Source organism: Cupressus sempervirens, chromosome 6 (genome assembly GCF_028749045.1).
Source record: "Cupressus sempervirens isolate cs-2001-9-10 chromosome 6, ASM2874904v1, whole genome shotgun sequence".
Lineage (NCBI taxonomy): Eukaryota > Viridiplantae > Streptophyta > Pinopsida > Cupressales > Cupressaceae > Cupressus > Cupressus sempervirens.
The window spans coordinates 10,366,328-10,383,792 of record NC_143123.1 but is presented as its reverse complement, the minus strand read 5'-3'; the positions used below and the strand labels follow the sequence as shown (position 1 = coordinate 10,383,792).

The 17,465-nt window shown below is 38.2% G+C and overlaps 1 protein-coding gene across 3 annotated transcripts in view; it reads right to left on the bottom strand.

Annotated features, from left to right (window-relative positions):
- The window catches only part of LOC149550756 (uncharacterized), an 82,821-nt gene that overhangs the window by 38,929 nt on the left and 26,427 nt on the right, over positions 1-17,465 (bottom strand). Inside the window, exon 3 of one of the 3 annotated variants that reach the window (XM_089789582.1) lies at positions 8,712-8,794. The exons of the other annotated variants lie outside the window; for them this stretch is intronic. Coding sequence (XP_089645708.1) covers positions 8,712-8,771 — 60 coding nt within the window. The 5' untranslated portion in view covers positions 8,772-8,794. The remainder of the gene's footprint in view (positions 1-8,711; positions 8,795-17,465) is intronic. 3 annotated transcript variants of the gene reach the window in all.

Genomic DNA, 17,465 nt, shown 5'->3' with positions numbered 1-17,465 from the left:
TAATCACGAGTCACTATACTGTACATTTTTGTAAACACAAATACAAATGAATGAAATTTGTATACTTTGCTCCTTTTCTTGTTCATTCTGCATCGGGATCTATTAATGTTTGTCAAATCTAATCGATATCCGATGTTCCTATCTATCAATCTACCATGTCTGATTATTTTCTGTTACTTTTCATTGGTCTCCTTCCATGGAAGCTTATTTCCATTAAGAGACATGGCAGTCCAATAATAATCCTGTATAAGAGTAGACAAGTATCTTTTTACATTTTCTTTCATTTTGTTTGAAGGCCTTTTGTGCTACTTATTTTTCATCAATCTAGCTGAAAACACAGTCTCATTTGTCATTTTGACCGGGAAAAGTTTTTGTGGACATTGTGTTCGCTTTAATAACTGAAGAGATACTCTACAGGCCTTATAAGCTACTCACTCTCCACTCTTGCACATGATTTTTATCCGGGTTGCTTAATTTAATTTCCAAATTCGAAAATATGCTCTACAGGCCTTATAAGCTACAGATATTTCATTAATAAGCTACAGATATTTCTCTACCTGTTGTAGCTATTTGGGACAATACTGAAGTTATGGCTGGTATTCTTTTCTTTTAGATTCTTTCTTTTATATTTTCCATAATTCTAATGCTCACTCTATTTGAAATAAAGCTCTTTAAAATTGATATTTCGATGCTTTAAAATTATCATTTGAGCTTTTCATAGTTTCTGATGGTTATATGTTTGTTGGTTGCTATAGGACCCTGTTGTACGGGAGAAAGTAGCTGGACAGCCAAAGTGCTCTGGAGGTTCATTTTACACAATGGTGTGTGCAATTGATATTTGGCTTATAGGAATACATTTTTCATGTGATCATGATTAAGTTTATGTAATGCATATGTTAAAAGATGGTCTCTTTTTGCTGTAGAAATATCATAAATATAAGAATCCACTGGCCTGTAAATATGAATAGTCAGTCCTTACTCATGAGAACACTAGTCTAATAGGAAAGCTACACTTTTCATTATTATTAGTATATTATTAGTCTAATAGTCCTATAAATATGTTTTAATTTTGTCAACCAAAGATTGGGTGGTTAACTATTTCCACTTTGGTTATGGTACAATTTTCTCCCGCCATTAATCATTTCTTAACATAGGATTAGTTGTATTTTAGTAATTCCATGGATCTAATAAAAAGTTTCTCTACATTGGTTTTAGGGTGTTGATGGATGTACTAGAAGACAAACATATTCTAGGGCACATTGCTAGGAAGAGACGAGTCATTTGTGCTCTTGTAGTTGATCTTGCAGCCTTTGCCGCATCAATAGCAGCAGTTGCACAAGAAGGTAGAAGATCAATATGCAAGAGCAAAAGAGGCAAGATTCCCTTGTATAAACATATTGTATATTCAAATGAGACTGATTGTCATGATCAAATTCGAATGAGTAGATGAGCCTTCTTTCGTCTAGTAGATATTCTTAGGCAAAAAGGAAGCATCACAAATACCATGCACTTAATGCTAGAAGAACAACTGGTGATGTTTCTCCATACTCTTGGCCATAATCTAAGGAATCGTAAAATTGCTCACAACTTTGGTCACTCATGAGAGACAGTTAGCCAATATTTCCACAAGGTTTTGACGGCAGTGTTGGCACTCCATGACAATTATCTTTTGCCACCTAGTCCACACACTCCTCCAAAAATCAGTGGGAAAGACCGTTTTGACCCGTACTTCAAGGTACATATCCTATTGGTACACTTTTGTTTCCTCGACTCTAAATTCTATTATTGCATGTCCTTTTGATTATAAATTTTCCTAATGTAGGATTGTGTGGGAGCAATCAATGGAACTCATATTCCGATCACTGTCGATGTCGACATGCAAGCTCCATATCGCGATAGAAAAGGAAACTTGTCACAAAATGTTATGGGTGTATCTTCATTTGATTATAAGTTTCAATACGTACTTGCTGGATGGGAAGGGTCAGCTGCAGATAGTCGTGTTCTAGCTTTGACCTTGTCAAGATCCGATCCATTGGTAGTCCCCCCTAGTATGTCAAATATATTTATATACTAATGCATATGACATTTTTTAATAAAATATATCAATATAAATTATTTTATGTAGGAAAATATTATTTAGTGGATGCTGGATATCCCAATGTACCTGGATTTCTGGCACCTTATCGTAGCACACGTTACCACCTAAAAGAGTTCTCAAGGGCAAACCCAATAAACACTCCACAAGAGTTGTTTAACCACTGGCACTCATCGCTCAAGAATGCAATAGAGCGCACATTTGGCATTTTGAAGCAGCGCTTTCCTATCCTAAGACATGCGACGTCATATCAAATCATGACCCAAACAAAGATTGTTTTGGTGTGTTGCATACTGCACAACTTCATCACCATAGAAGACGGCATTCCTTCTGAAGTTGACATTGAAGACGTCATTTGTAAATATTGTGTAGCCGACAGGGTGTTGTCGTTGGTAAAGATTTTGTAGCTGACGGGTTCATGTCGTCTGTAAAGATTTTGTAGCCAACAAGTAGATTATGATTGTTATGTAGCCGATGGACCCTTTCCGGAAGATTCGGCGAGAAGTATTTATACCCCGTCTGGGATCATTGTAAACAATCTTATCTTATGCCCTGTATGTAATCTCTTGGCATATGTGAATAATAAACGGAGTACTGCTGTTGCTGTTCCTGTTCTTGTCTGTGTGCATTAATCATTTAATCTATGCAGTAAACAGAAGAGGAAGATGATCGTGAGGGGATATATGTACCAATACTTGAGACATATGGGATGACTCAACGTGATTGAGATGATTGGGGGAGGTTTCGAGATGAAATAGCAAAAAGGATGTGGGATGATTATAGAGCTCCATTTTAGTTGTGAAAGCGTAGTATTTAGTACTAGTTGTAAACTCCATTTTCTGTTCGTGCATCTTGTTACAACAATCAAGACAATCTTATTGTAGCTCTAAATTTGAAAAATCATTTTGAATCATTCCTCCTTTTTTCACAAATTACATGTGCTAGTAATATGCAAATTGAAAGAGAGATTCTTGCGTTGAGGATCCTGATACTTTCTCATCGAATTAAAACATGATAAAATTGCACTACATTTATCTTTAGATACTTCTATTTCACTCTCCAAATTAGGTGAACTAACAGGTGTATGAGAAGTCAAATACATATGAGGTGGGGGAACCACACATATCAATGTTTAGAGTATCATTTTCTATATCCAACTATACATAAGAAATAGGGACAACAGTGTGGTCAAGAAAAAATCCAACACAAGAAGAATTTACACCAAATGTTGGGACTGTTCAACCTGAACCAAAGTAAGCATCAGCACTTAGACAAGATGGGAGTTGTCATCATAGGTTGATTGGTCAAATTTAATAGATTCCTGTACATCTTGTTGAGTGTTCTTGAGGCTGATGATCTATCCGGGCAACCTCAGCTTACCCAATAAATCTTGAAAACAAAAAAGTTTGTAGTCGATTTGTATTTTAGTTCAAAAAAAGTAAGAAACGAGAAAAGTAAATTCGTTAATTAATTACGAAAAACTTCAAATATCAGATGAGATTTTTATATATTCAGGATTTATTTTGTTTGTTATCTTATATGAAGGTATGATTTTATGTTGATTTTTTTGGTTGAGGATTGAAAACTGTGTGATATCTTTACATCAATTTAATATGTAGTATGATACCTTAATAAGTTTGAATCTTGTTAGATGATATAATTAAAAAAATACCATCTCTCGTTTATGCTATTCATTCAATTCAGTTACAACCATTCAATCAATTCTGTTAGAACCCTTTCACACAGACAATCAAATATGATTGAATTTCTTTAAAAAAATCTAAGTCTCTCTTTTACTGTAGTGGACAATGATTTTTAAAACAAAATTCTTTGACGTTGGCATTAATCTTTGACTCGTCCAAGAACTGTAACTTACTTTTGTCGTTAGAGTTATCACAAAATTCAGTTTATCAACTTGTCAAAATAGTGAATTATAAAATAAAATAGCTCGCCTAGTTCAAATACATATGTTAAATGCCAGCTGGCCTTTTAAGTTTTTCTAGTTTATTAGGGCAGTTAGGTAGATAGGCTACTAAGCTGTCGAACTAAAACATATACCTTGTGGGACACTTGGATTTCTTGTTCAAACTTTTCTTATATATTACACGATTTATAGATTAGTTGGCAGTATAGCCATGGCAGGCAGAGAGTTGACGTGCTACAGGGGCTACGTGTTAGGGATGGTGGTGCTCAGAAAACCACTCTCAAAGTTTGAAGAGTTGATAGATTTAACACAGAAGGTTTTGGGCATTGTTAGATGTGTCGTCACTTTCACCCCTCTTTTGTTGAATAGTGCTGTTGTTCCACATAATCTGAGGAGGAGAAAAACTTCAAATACAAGAGTAGTTGTAGAGTGATAGATGCTTTATTTGGGTTGGTATTTTTTCTTTATTTTATCCAAGATTTGTAATTCTTTCTGATTCTTCTCCTGAAAATTTAAGTGATCTTGAAGGTTTACCTCATAAATCTGATTAATCTTGGTTGAAATGAAGGGAAAATTCAAAGATTGTGGATCAATTTGAATATCATATATATATATGTAGTTATATATGGAGCTGTATCTTGCTCAATTCTAATCAAATCACCAATATGATCTTTGCACCTACCAAGCTGGATTTACCATTACTTCTATAGTTAACTTTCTAAAGTGTCTTGGGTACTATTACAGTTTCAGTAGATTTAATTTTTGTGGGTGTTAATGTTAAGACTCTTATTATTGGCTCTCTGTGAGGACAAACTACTTTATGGTTCATAGCATCTCTGTTGGTTTTTCTTGTGATAAAGTTGCAAGTTGTTTGTGCATATGATTCAAGATTTATGGATCAAAACTTCTGTTGAACAATTATGTTTTCTGTCTTCAAATGAGTTTTAAAAGATTGTGTTTCAAGTGTAATGACTTTGTGATTATGTATCTATATTCCAAATGTAAAGACAGTTATAAAAGATTCATTATGCAGTCTGATGTGTATGAATTAGAATTGTTTAGCAACAGAAATGTCCCCTTTTTCTTGTAGTCAAATGCTCAAGAACTCCAAACAGACTTTCCTATAGGAGCTGTTCCTGGAATAGATTTATGCTTTTGTATCCCAATTCAACTGTCCTGACTTGTACAGTGCATATATGTCTGTGTTAAGGCAAACTTTCTTAGTGCATGTTTGGCTGTTCCCAAAACCCTGGTAACTGTAAGTGTAATTAGTTATTATGAATGTTGTGTTGGCTGATCATTTTCAATGTTGTGTTGGCCGGTCATTTTCTTAGTGCATGAGAAGTAATTTGTTATTATGAATGTTGTGTTGGTTGATCATTTTCAATGTTGTGTTGGCTGATCATTTTCTTAGTGCATGAGAAGTAATTAGTTATTATGAATGTTGTGTTGGCTGATCATTTTCTTAGTGCATGAGAAGTAATTAGTTATTATGAATGTTGTGTTGGCTGATCATTTTCAAGAGACTATAATACACATGTTTTTAATTTACCCTCTACAAATCCACTTTGTATGCAATACACAATAGTTGATGACGTTCAAGTCGCTGAAACACCACCTTCTACGAAAAAGGTATTTTGGAAACCGTGCATGGAATGTAAGCTTTTGGACTTGCTACATGACTTGCAAGTCATGCTTGGTAGGAAAAGAGAGGGAGGCTTCAAAAAAGAAGCTTAGAAAGCTATTGAAAGAAAGTTTGATGCAGATATGAACATGATTTAGTGAGTAACACGATTTTGATGCATTTTCCATAACCATAGTGATGTGGTGCATCTCCCCAAATCTAGATTTGGTTCGACTAACAAAGCATCACCAACGGCCTCGGGCGCCTAACTTATTTCCTCAATATCAATCAGTTCATCTTCTTCTTCACTAGTAACTGCCATGTCATCTCCTTGTTGGTTTTCTGAGAGAGGAGAGTACTCGGTGCTATCATTGTAAACACTTGATTCTGAATCAGAGCTCACTTCAACCGTGGTCCTTTGTTCACTTGTGTTATCTTCTTGACCTCTAGCCTCAATTATACTTTCTCTTGACGATGTTACATGCTGTCTTTTTGTTGGAGGTTCCAGATGTTCTTTGTTTTTCTCAACCTCCAAAGCTTTGTTCTTGCTTCTAACTGTCTCTTGTTGCCAGCTACTTCCGTCACCCTTTTGTTTGACTGATTCCACTGGACCTTCTTTTGGCTTCATCTTCTCATAAGTAAGGTGTATCCTTTGACTTTGTAGTTTCCTTAATCTTTCATTGTACCATGACTCGGTATGCAAATCAACTGTCCTTGTAACTGCCTCTAAGGAAGGATCCTGATGATCATCCCAATCTACTAGATTCAACTCTGTTCCCTCTACTATAACATAGCCTTCTCTCAGCACATATCCATCATCTTCCAGTTGATCGAGAATATCAAGGCCTCTCCATCTGATATCTCTCATCATGTTCACCGACAATCTTGAGAAAGCTAGCTTTCTCACATGAATGTCATCCTTGGCATTGGCCCAAAAGTCTTCTATAGTGGGAACATGTTTAAATGCATTTCCATGAGATTCCTTGATAAGACCATTAGGATCAAATCTTTGCCTTGCTCTGCACCATCCTAGATGATACCATTCCAATTCCTTCTCCGCAGCTACAAAGGCGACAGGATTGGGGCAACTATCATTGCCAATTCCGAATGAGAAGGTAATCCCTGTCTTACCCTCGAGTTTCATTATTTTGTCATAATGCTCAAGTTGCCTAGCCAATTCCGTCAAAACTACCTTGTCAGGTGGGTATCTTGGAAGCCTCTTAGGACAAACTATGCTTCCTGCTACTCTAATGTATGTGAATTGCGAAATTGGATGAACCAACTCCCATATTTCTTAATCTTTGCTTCTACTTCCAATGAAAGCCTCCTAGCAGGTGTCCCTTGTAATACCCTTACTGTCTTCATGGCAAAGGCGTCACAAAACATTTTATAATCTTCGTTGTTGTGCAAATGAAGCTGTGGATAGCATTCATGCACCAAATATTGCCCCAGCCCATTGCCAATTTCTCCTAAGGCCTTAAGTCCAAGATTTTTATACAATCTAGCAATTAGATAAAATAGATGGGACCCCATGTAGAATTGTTTTTTATTTTGTACGGTTCTAAATTGCAACTCTAGATTCTCGCTTATGATCCTCGCCCAATCAAATTCTTCTTTTTCCTTTTTCAATTTCATCAATAAAGAAGTACATCTAGTTTTCAAATTGCATACCTTGAGCTAGGCCCATGATCCAGCTGAGAAGCACAATGAGGTCTCCATATTCTAATTTGAAGTCTGCCACGATGAACCTCGATGATCTGGTGACTCCCTTCTTTCCTTCGTGTAGCCAATCCTATTTTAGATGCATGAAATAAGCCTCCTGGTTATCTTGAAATGACTTGGCCCCCTGGTCCATCATTACTACTGTCATACTTTTGTACTGAGGGATGCTAAATGCTTCTTTGATCACCTATTCGCCGATGCCGGCCAACACTCTCTTCTCATCATCAAAAATGATGGATTTACTAACCAAATCGAACCTGGATGCACATTCCATAACCAATTTTGGGCAAAGCAAGGTAGGAGGGAAAGCCGCTACGTGTACAATTCCACTCTTGTAAATCTTCTTCGCCATGGGGGATTGTCCTTCCTTTAGTCTGTCCTTTACCTGTTTCATGTTTACTGTACCGATATTGGTATCAGTTATTCGCCTCATTTTTGAGAAGAAGGTGATTTTGGGCATCATGTCCTCTTTGTCTTTCTTAGTATTTGTTCCCTTAGGATTCTTGCTTGCACTAACATCTACCATCCTAAACACTTATTTCTGCCCCTTCGTTCTAAGTGATAAGGACTACTCTTATCGATCTCCAACCTTCTTTCTATCGATGAATTCTAATTTATTTCTGTCTCGCCTAGTCCTATCACTACACTTATCAATCTCCAATCTTCAACCTAGGGGTGGGACTACCACTTATTTCTGCCCCTTCATTACCTTAGGATGGACTACACTTATATCTCCCAACTTTATTCCTAGGGTGCTCTAGCTTATTTCTGCCTTGCTAAATGTCCTATCATGGATTCTACACTTATCTCTCCAATCTTCAACCTATAGATGGGATGATGAAGTGGTGGATGATGAATGCAAGAAGAACCTAGAGAAACGAAACTAGACAAGAACAAGGAGCAAAATCCGCTAAAGGACCACCTTTCAGCTCTAGAATGAATTGAATTCACCTTTACCAATAGCCAGGTCTTCTTTGAAGTGTGGATCAAACTTAAGAATTTCAAGCCCTTTGCAAATAATGATACCCTAGCTAGAAAAATCAGAATTCTGTCCTCTTGAGATTGCCCAAGCACGTGCCAAAAAATCAGACTTCAATTACATATTTCCTTAAACAAATAATACTGTCCAGATCTGATGCAAAATTGTAGCTCCTCCACAAAATTCGGCTCCACAAATTTTTCCTAGGGCAAAAATCGCAGCTCTCTATGGACGAAAAAATTAGACCTCAAACATGAAAATCTGCTCCTTGCAAAAATCGCCAAGTCTGATAATGTTCTCCCTTTGCAAAGAAAAATTGCCATAATGGAAGAAGGCTGCCTCAAAATCGCCAAGGAAAGGAAGAAACCTGCTTGTGGAATGTGAAATGAAGGAAGGGAGAAGCCTTCTTATACCCAATTCCACACATTCCTCCTAGCTGGCCGACTAGCCCTGGGAGAGAGAAAATTTAATTAGTGCACAATTCTGGCCCAAATTAAATGCCAAGCTAAAAATTAATATTGCCATAGAGAATTTTGCATTTTTAATTGCCGATTAAAACCAAAATTGCAAAAATAAAATTAATAAAGCCTTAGAGTTGCTAAATATTTTCATTTAATGACGTTTTGGTAATTAAAATATTATTTAAAATCAGATTTGCAAGCCAAAATCAATTTTTTCAATTTTAATTTACCAATTTCTTAGAAGATTTTAAAATCTTCAAGGCAAATTTAACCTATTTAACACCAATTTTTGCAATTTAATCCAAAATCGATTTTGCAATGCAATTTAAATTTTTTAACAAAGATAAATCATTTCTCTAGAATCTAAAATCGATTTTCTTAATTCAATTTCACCATTACAAAATCAATTTTTTTCACCAAAAATTAAAATTTCTGAAACAATTAAATCCAAAAAAATTATTTTGAAAATGCTAAAGATTACATAATTACATCCAATTTTCAAAATAAAACCGTCTAAGTCCAAAATTTTGTAAATTTATCCTACCAAGGATAGTCTAAATTATCAAGAAAATGTTGTCTTTGAAATTTGTTCGTCCTAAGGATAAAATTGCCAGTTCCGGAAAATCAAGTTAAAACCGAGTGAAAAACAAATCTAACCTCCTCTCTCCTGGCTCAAAGGTGTCCAAGGCGAAAAATTTTCTACAATTGGAAATTTTGGACAACGTCAAATTTTTTTTGCCAAAGCGATCAAGAAAAAACAGGGATCCCCAAAATTTTGGAGCGAAGGTGTGAGAACCTCACAATAAGATGTAATGCGAAAATGGGTGAAGGATGAGCTTTTACATGTTAGTGCAAATGAAGGATGAGGTGCGAAGCATGGAAAAATGCAAAAACATGTATTTGCTCATGAAGGTGCGAATGCATATGGAGAGATGGAAATGGAAAATGGAAGAGGGACAATGAACTGTATAGTCATCTTTGGTGAAAAGGTTAAGTCAAAGTACATGGAAGATGAAAATGACATCTTTATGACTTTTCATAAAGTGACTTTTAAGTCAAAATCAAGGTTTTGAGATGCAATTAAATGTAAGGCTTTTCGTGTAATCGCGCCATGCGAGCGGATGCAGAAAGTGAGATGAGTGAAAATGGAAGCGGAAAATGGGATTACATGCATGTGCGGATGGTTAATGAGATGGAAAACATGCAATCGCATTTGTTGGATGAGATGTGAAGTGTTGTGACATGGAAGATGGAAGTGAAACGTGATGATGCTTTCACATGAAGTGAAACAATAAGTGCTTGGGAAAGAACTTGTAACTTCTCCAAAGTGGAGAAAAACTGGAAAGCAAGCATACAAAACACAGAAACTAAAAAGAAATACATACTTTTGGAAAGTGACTCAAACATGTCTGTCATGTCCCCTTTTTAGCGACATGATTTCCATAGTAGATTTGCCTATCATTGACTCTCGTAGGCAAATGATTCTGGAGAGAGAGTCATCTTGTTGATCAGTTGGTTGTATATTGCTCTTGGAGAGGCATAGTTGAGCCTACGTCCAGTTGAGTTGGACCTACATGTTCTAATTTTGAGTTGAGATGGCACTTTTATTTTATATAGTTATTTTATAATAAAGCGCATTATAATAAGGTTTTATAAAATATGTTTCTAGAAGTTTCTAGTGACTTCTTAGAAAAGTTAATAAATTGAGCGCTGGAGGCACCCATTTGGGACAAGCGATTTTGTAGATTCAACTTCTATTCATATTGGAGCAATTTGTAGTCTTTGGTCTGCAAATTTTCATTAGGTCTTTGGGAACGAAAACTCCCTTGGATCTGCATAACTGAGGAAGTGAGATATCTTCTGAAGGGTTGCTCATTGGAGATGGTATTTAGCCATTTCATGATGGATTATTCTAAGAATTGATTTTGAGGATTTAAGCTATTTGCAAGGGTCTGGAGTTCATCATCTTCTTGCAGAATCAGTTTTCAAAATTCGGGGGTCATTCAGTGCATTTTCTAATAATTCATACAGGGACTGAACTCACATTTGTACTCATTACTTCACACTCCGTTGGAATTGGAATTCTTGCATTGAAGGGGTTATATATTAACTGCTCGAGTCACAAATTTGCTCATATCTTTCCAAATATTCAAAGATTTATTTAATGCTTTTAAAGGACTACCAAGCAACCCTAGGCGTCCCTGTTTGGGGTAATTTTGGCTGTCATTACTGTGCATAATTTTTAGTACAGATGTTGTACTGTACGGCCTGTATCAGGAGACTCTACAGCAAGGTGTGGGGGTGTAAATTTCAGGGTGCAGGATTGCCAACAGTACTTCATACATGTGAGGCACAATTTTCAGGTTCTTGATATTAATTTGGTTGCAAAAATTAAGTACAAATTATATATGTCCAGTCCTCGTTATTGCAGTCTAGTTTGTGTTTGAATCAGATGTTATTATTCATTAACTTCAATTGGATTGTTATACAATTTTGTGAAAGCTAGCTATTACCAATTGGATTGTTATACAATTTTGTGAAAGCTAGCTATTACCATAAGTACTTATATTAGAAATTGTAACAATTCAATCAGATCTCCTGAATATTGTTGGTACTGTTATTATTATATTGTATTCATTGCATTTGTTACATCCATCTTATTTGGTGAATTTGTTTGAGACATTACATCCTTACCCATTTAACGGTTGCATGCCAAGTATTTGACGAATTGCCACAGTTTAGTATTGGTGTTTTTTTAGTGGCCTTTATAGTAAGGGTCATTTCAGTGGTATCAAAGCGCTGTTCTTGCCATCCTGTTGGGTAAAACATTTTTATGCAACCTTATTCTAGGTATTATATACGCAGAAGAGCAACACTTAAGGGTGAACAGAAATTCAGAGATATGGGTGAGAGACAGTCACAGAGTCCACCTAGATTTCCCAGAATTGATGACGATGAGACCAGAGAGTTTTACAGAATCATGACTACCGGACAGCAAGAAATAGCCCAGTCATTACAAGCATTGACTACCATGATGGAGAGAGTTGTTCAGTCCAGGGTTCAGGAACATGGTAGAGGTACACCAGATCATGATAATAGAAGTGTGGCAGGCTCACAGGGTGCTCCTAGGCACAGATCATGGACAACAAATAGGCCTACTCGTCCCACCTTCCTTAGGGAGGAGGCTCAAGAGATAGGAGAAGATGACTTGCCGGATGATTTTCAGGATGATCTCAAAGCTGCTACTGCAGAATGGCAGGCATTACCACCACATGTGCGGGAGCTATTGAACTTTGATCGCCATCGGAACCAGAGGAGAGAGCACATGAGGAGTAGCCGTCAGAACAAGAGGCCTAGAGGAGGTCATGATAGTGAGTTGCAGCGAGCTGCTGGCAAACTCACTTTACCATCTTTCGATGGTAGTGGTCAGATGACAGCACAGGCATGGATTCATAAGTTGGATACTTTCCTAGCATTGAGGCATATGTCAGAGATAGATGCCATCAGATACACCACCTTGCATTTGGAGGGCGCAGCTCATGACTAGTGGTCACACGGTATGGTTACTTTGCAGCACAACCAGGTGACATCTTACCAGGATTTTGTGGATAGATTGGTTGAGCGTTTTGATAGGAAGGATCCGGAGATCTATTTCCATGACCTCGCACAATTGAGACAGACAGGCAGTTTGGAGGTTTATATTAGTGAATTTCAGAGGTTGTCAGTTATGGTACAGGATGTGTCTAAGAGGCGGTTGGTTATCTTATTCACAGAGGGATTGTCTGAACCCCTCAAGGGTTGGATTAAGGCATTTGACCCACCGACACTACAGGAGGCTATGAGGAAAGCACAGAGTATGGAGCTTACAGCACCTTCTAGCAGGTTCACTTCCAGGAGTACTACTTCTTTCAGAGATAATAAGAAGTTTGATAAGAATAAAGGGAAGAACGTTGATACCAAGGGTAAATCCACTACACCATTGGATGCAGGGGCACTGAATGACCTGCGCAGGAGGAAGCTATGCTTCTATTGCAAAGGCCCATATGATAGGGACCATGATTGTCCTTTGAGGCCTAAGGGAAAGGCCAATAGAGTTATGTGGGCATAGTACGAGGGATCAGATTCTGACTGGTACAGCACATAAGGATGATCACAATGATACAGAGCCTGAGGGAGAGACAGAAGTTTTAGAACAAAAAGAGGAACCTGAGTTACATTTACAGCAGGGACGATTGTCTAGTATTCAGCACAAGGGATCCTTTAGGTTACGTGGTGTTCTAGCAGGATAGAAGGTGATCACATTGGTTGATACAGGTGCTACGCACAACTTCATTGATGCACGATTGGTTGAGCGTTGTGGTATTAAGACAGAGGAGTTTGGGGGTCTTCGAGTACAGGTTGCTAATGGTTACACTCTTAAGTGTAACAGGATGGTTAGAGACATGCCTTTACGCCTGAATAATTATGAGTTCAAAGTAGATTACCATGTGGTCAATATGGGTGACTTGGAGATCGTTTTGGGGATGACATGGTTGTGTTTATTGGGTGAGGTCACTTTCAGACTTAAGGACATGGAGATCAAGTTTGAGGTAGATGGGAAACAACATGTGTTGAGAGCTATCAGGAATAATGACATCTGAACCATTTCTTTCAGGCGCTTGGAAAGATTGGCGAGACATGATGATATTGGATGGGCAGCCTTGTGTACTCTCATGCCCACACAAGAGGGACAGCAAAAGACAGAATATCACCTAGACATTCAGATATTGAGAAAGAAGTATGACAAGGTATTTAGCAATATTCCACCTGGTACACTACCTGATAGAGGGATTGAGCACATCATTGAGTTAGAAGAGGGTGCTAAACCTGTGATGATTACTCCATACAAGCATCCTAAGAGGCTCAAGGATGAAATAGAGAAAACCATCAAGGAGCTTCTTGCAATGGGGCACATTAGACCTAGTAAGTCTCCTTTTGCTTCTTCGGTAGTCCTAGTTAAGAAGAAGGATGGTTCATTGCGGATGTGCATTGATTACATGGTGCTGAATAAGAAAACCATTAAGAATAGATATCCCACTCCTCGTATTGATGAGTTGATAGATGAGCTACATGGGGCATGTTACTTTAGTAAGATTGATTTGAGATCCGGTTACCACCAGATTAGAGTCACAGAGCAGGACATAGAGAAGACTGCATTTAGATGTCATTGTGGGCACTTCGAGTTTGTGGTCATGCCATTTGGATTAACCAATGCACCAGCTACGTTTTAGTCCACCATGAATAAGCTCTTCCATCATCAGTTGAGGAAGTTTGTGTTAGTTTTCTTTGATGATATCTTGGTATACAGTCGGACATGGCAAGAACATATAAAGCACTTGGAGACAGCATTGAATACTTTGCAGACAAAGTCCTTGTATGCCAAGGAGTACAAATGTGATCTGGGTATGACCGAGTTATTATACTTGGGACATATTATCAGTAGACAAGGAGTACAAATGGATCCTGATAAGATCCGTGCTATAGTGGAGTGGCCTATTCCTGAGAACCTAACCCAGTTGAGAGGGTTCCTAGGTTTATGTGGCTTCTATCGCAGATTTGTTTGTGGATATTCACGACATGCGGCTCCTATGATAGATTTGCTTAAGAAGGGAGCCTTTGTTTGGACATCGAAGGCATAGGCTTGTTTTGACAGATTTAAGGAGATCACGACTTCATGTTCGGTATTAGCATTTCCTGATTTCTCGAAGCCATTTGAGCTTCAGTGTGATGAATCAGGAGATGGTATTGGGGCTGTTTTGATGCAGGACAAACACCCTATTGCATATGAGAGCAGGAAACTCCGTGGGCCAGAGAGATCATTCAGCATTTACAATAAGGAAATGTTAGCCATTATGCACACATTGGCTAAATTCAGGCAGTATCTAGTAGGTGGTAAGTTTTGTATTAAAACTGACCACAACAGTTTGAGACATTTCCTTGGTTAGAGAGATCTCAATGATAGACAGCAGAAATGGGTGAGAAAGCTGCAGGCTTACGACTTTGATATATCATACGTGAGGGGGACTAAGAATGTGGTAGCAGACGCCTTGTCATGCAGGCCACATCTCAGTGCAATGGTTGAGATCTCTGAGGATTGGAAGCATTTGATTGTTGCAAAGTATGCTAGAGACTCTTGGGCATCTGGGATAGTTGATGGGACAATTGTTAATACCAGGTATACACTTGTGGATGAATTGATTATCTACAAAAAAGAGATATTTTTAGTCCCAGGATCGAAGGTGAAGCGGTCTATTATGAGGGCTCTTCATGATTCACCTCTAGCTGGTCATCCTAGGTACTTCAAAACATATAGATAGGTGCGGGAACGATTCACATGGAAAGGGCTCAAGACAGATGTATTCCAGTATGTTCGTGAGTGTCATGTTTGTCAGCAGAATAAACAAGAGCACACCTTCCCAGCGGGATTCCTACAGCCACTTTCCATTCCTGATCAAAAGTGGGAATGCATATCCATGGACTTCATTACAGGCTTGCCCAAGGCCCAAGGTCGTGATTGCATTTATGTGTTGGTGGATAGACTGACGAAGTATGCACACTTCATTCCCATCACTACTACTTACACAGCAGTACAGGTAGCTGAGGTATTCTTTAGAGAGATTTTTAGGTTACATGGGATACCCCGAAGTATTGTGAGCGACAGAGATAGTAGATTCCTGAGTCATTTTTGGCAGGAGGTGTTCTGATTATGTGGCACTGAGCTTACACCCAGTACTAGTTATCACCCGCAGACTGATGGACAGATGGAAATAGTAAACAAGTGACTAGAAGGCTACATGAGGAATTACGTGGCGGATCAGCAAAAGGCATGGGTGAGATGGATTTATTTGTGTGAATATTGTTATAATACCACCTTTCACATGTCTATTCAGATGACAACTTTCTGAGCTTTATATGGGTATGATGCACCGAACTTTGTTGGTTTGCTGTTGAGTGATGTTAGGGTCCCACATGTCGGGGATTTGATTCAGGAGAGTAAGGACATTATTAATGTTCTCCGGGATAACATCGCCAGGGCACAGAATCAGTATAAGCAGTATGCAAATCAAAAGAGAACAGAGAGGAGCTTTGAGGTTGGTGACATGGTTTACCTCATGCTTCAGCCATATCAACAATCTACTCTTAAGAAGAGTGGATCAGAGAAGCTTAAGCCTAGGTATTATGGGCCTTTCAGAATCATTAGGCGAGTAGGGGAATTGGCTTTATGAGCTTGAGCTTCTAGCAGATAGCAGAGTGTACAATGTGTTCCATGTGTCGCACCTCAAAAAGGCGTTGGGTCAGAATGTGGTACCTTCTGCAGTTTTACCTCCTTTGGATGATGAAGGGAAATTGATCTTAGTGCCAGAATTCATTTTGGATAGCAGGGAAAAGTAGCTTCGTAGGAGAGTGATCAGAGAATATTTGGTTAAATGGAGAGATCTACCTGTTGAAGATGCCACTTGGGAGAATGAAACGATTTTGTAGCATCTAGCATTGAGATTGCTTGAGGGCAAGCAATTTCAGGAAGGGCGGACTGTCATGTCCCCTTTTTAGCGACATGATTTCCATAGTAGATTTGCCTATCATTGACTCTCATAGGCAAATGATTCTGGAGAGAGAGTCATCTTGTTGATCAGTTGGTTGTATATTGCTCTTGGAGAGGCATAGTTGAGCCTACGTCCAGTTGAGTTGGGCCTACATGTTCTAATTTTGAGTTGAGATGGCACTTTTATTTTATATAGTTATTTTATAATAAAGCGCATTATAATAAGGTTTTATAAAAGATGTTTCTAGAAGTTTCTAGTGACTTCTTAGAAAAGTTAATAAATTGAGGGCTGGAGGCACCCATTTGGGACAAGCGATTTTGTGGATTCAACTTCTATTCATATTGGAGCAATTTGTAGTCTTTGGTCTGCAAATTTCCATTAGGTCTTTGGGAACGAAAACTCTCTTGGATCTGCATAACTGAAGAAGTGAGATATCTTCTGAAGGGTTGCTCATTGGAGATGGTATTTAGCCATTTCATGATGGATTATTCTGAGAATTGATTTTGAGGATTTAAGCTATTTGCAAGGGTCTGGAATTCATCAGCTTCTTGCCGAATCAGTTGGCAAAATTTGGGGGTCATTCAATGCATTTTCTGATAATTCATACAGGTACTGAACTCACATTTGTACTCATTACTTCGCACTTTGTTGGAATTGGAATTCTTGCATTGAAGGGGTTATATTGTCATATCCCCAATTTCTGCCCTTCCTTAGTGACAACATTTCTAGCAGGGTTGATCTATTATCTGGTTCCCATAGGCCAACAGAGCGTAGAGGGAACCAACCTAGGGGCTTTGAGAGTCATGCATGAGCTTCCCAAGTAATTTGGAGTAGTAGACAATAGTTTCCTACAATTTAGGAGGGATTCCTAATTTGTAGGGATTGACTAGGAGTGGTCTAGGAAGCATTTGGAGACCTCAGCGGACGTTTTGGAAACTTAGAGTGCATCTCCTATTTTTTAGGAGGCATTCCTATTTTTTAGGAGGAACTCCCAGTTTAGTGACAGTTCTCTCAGAGGTGCACACAGTAGGGAAGAGTCATTAGGACTCAATTTTGGTTGATTGGGGTTGTCTCCTA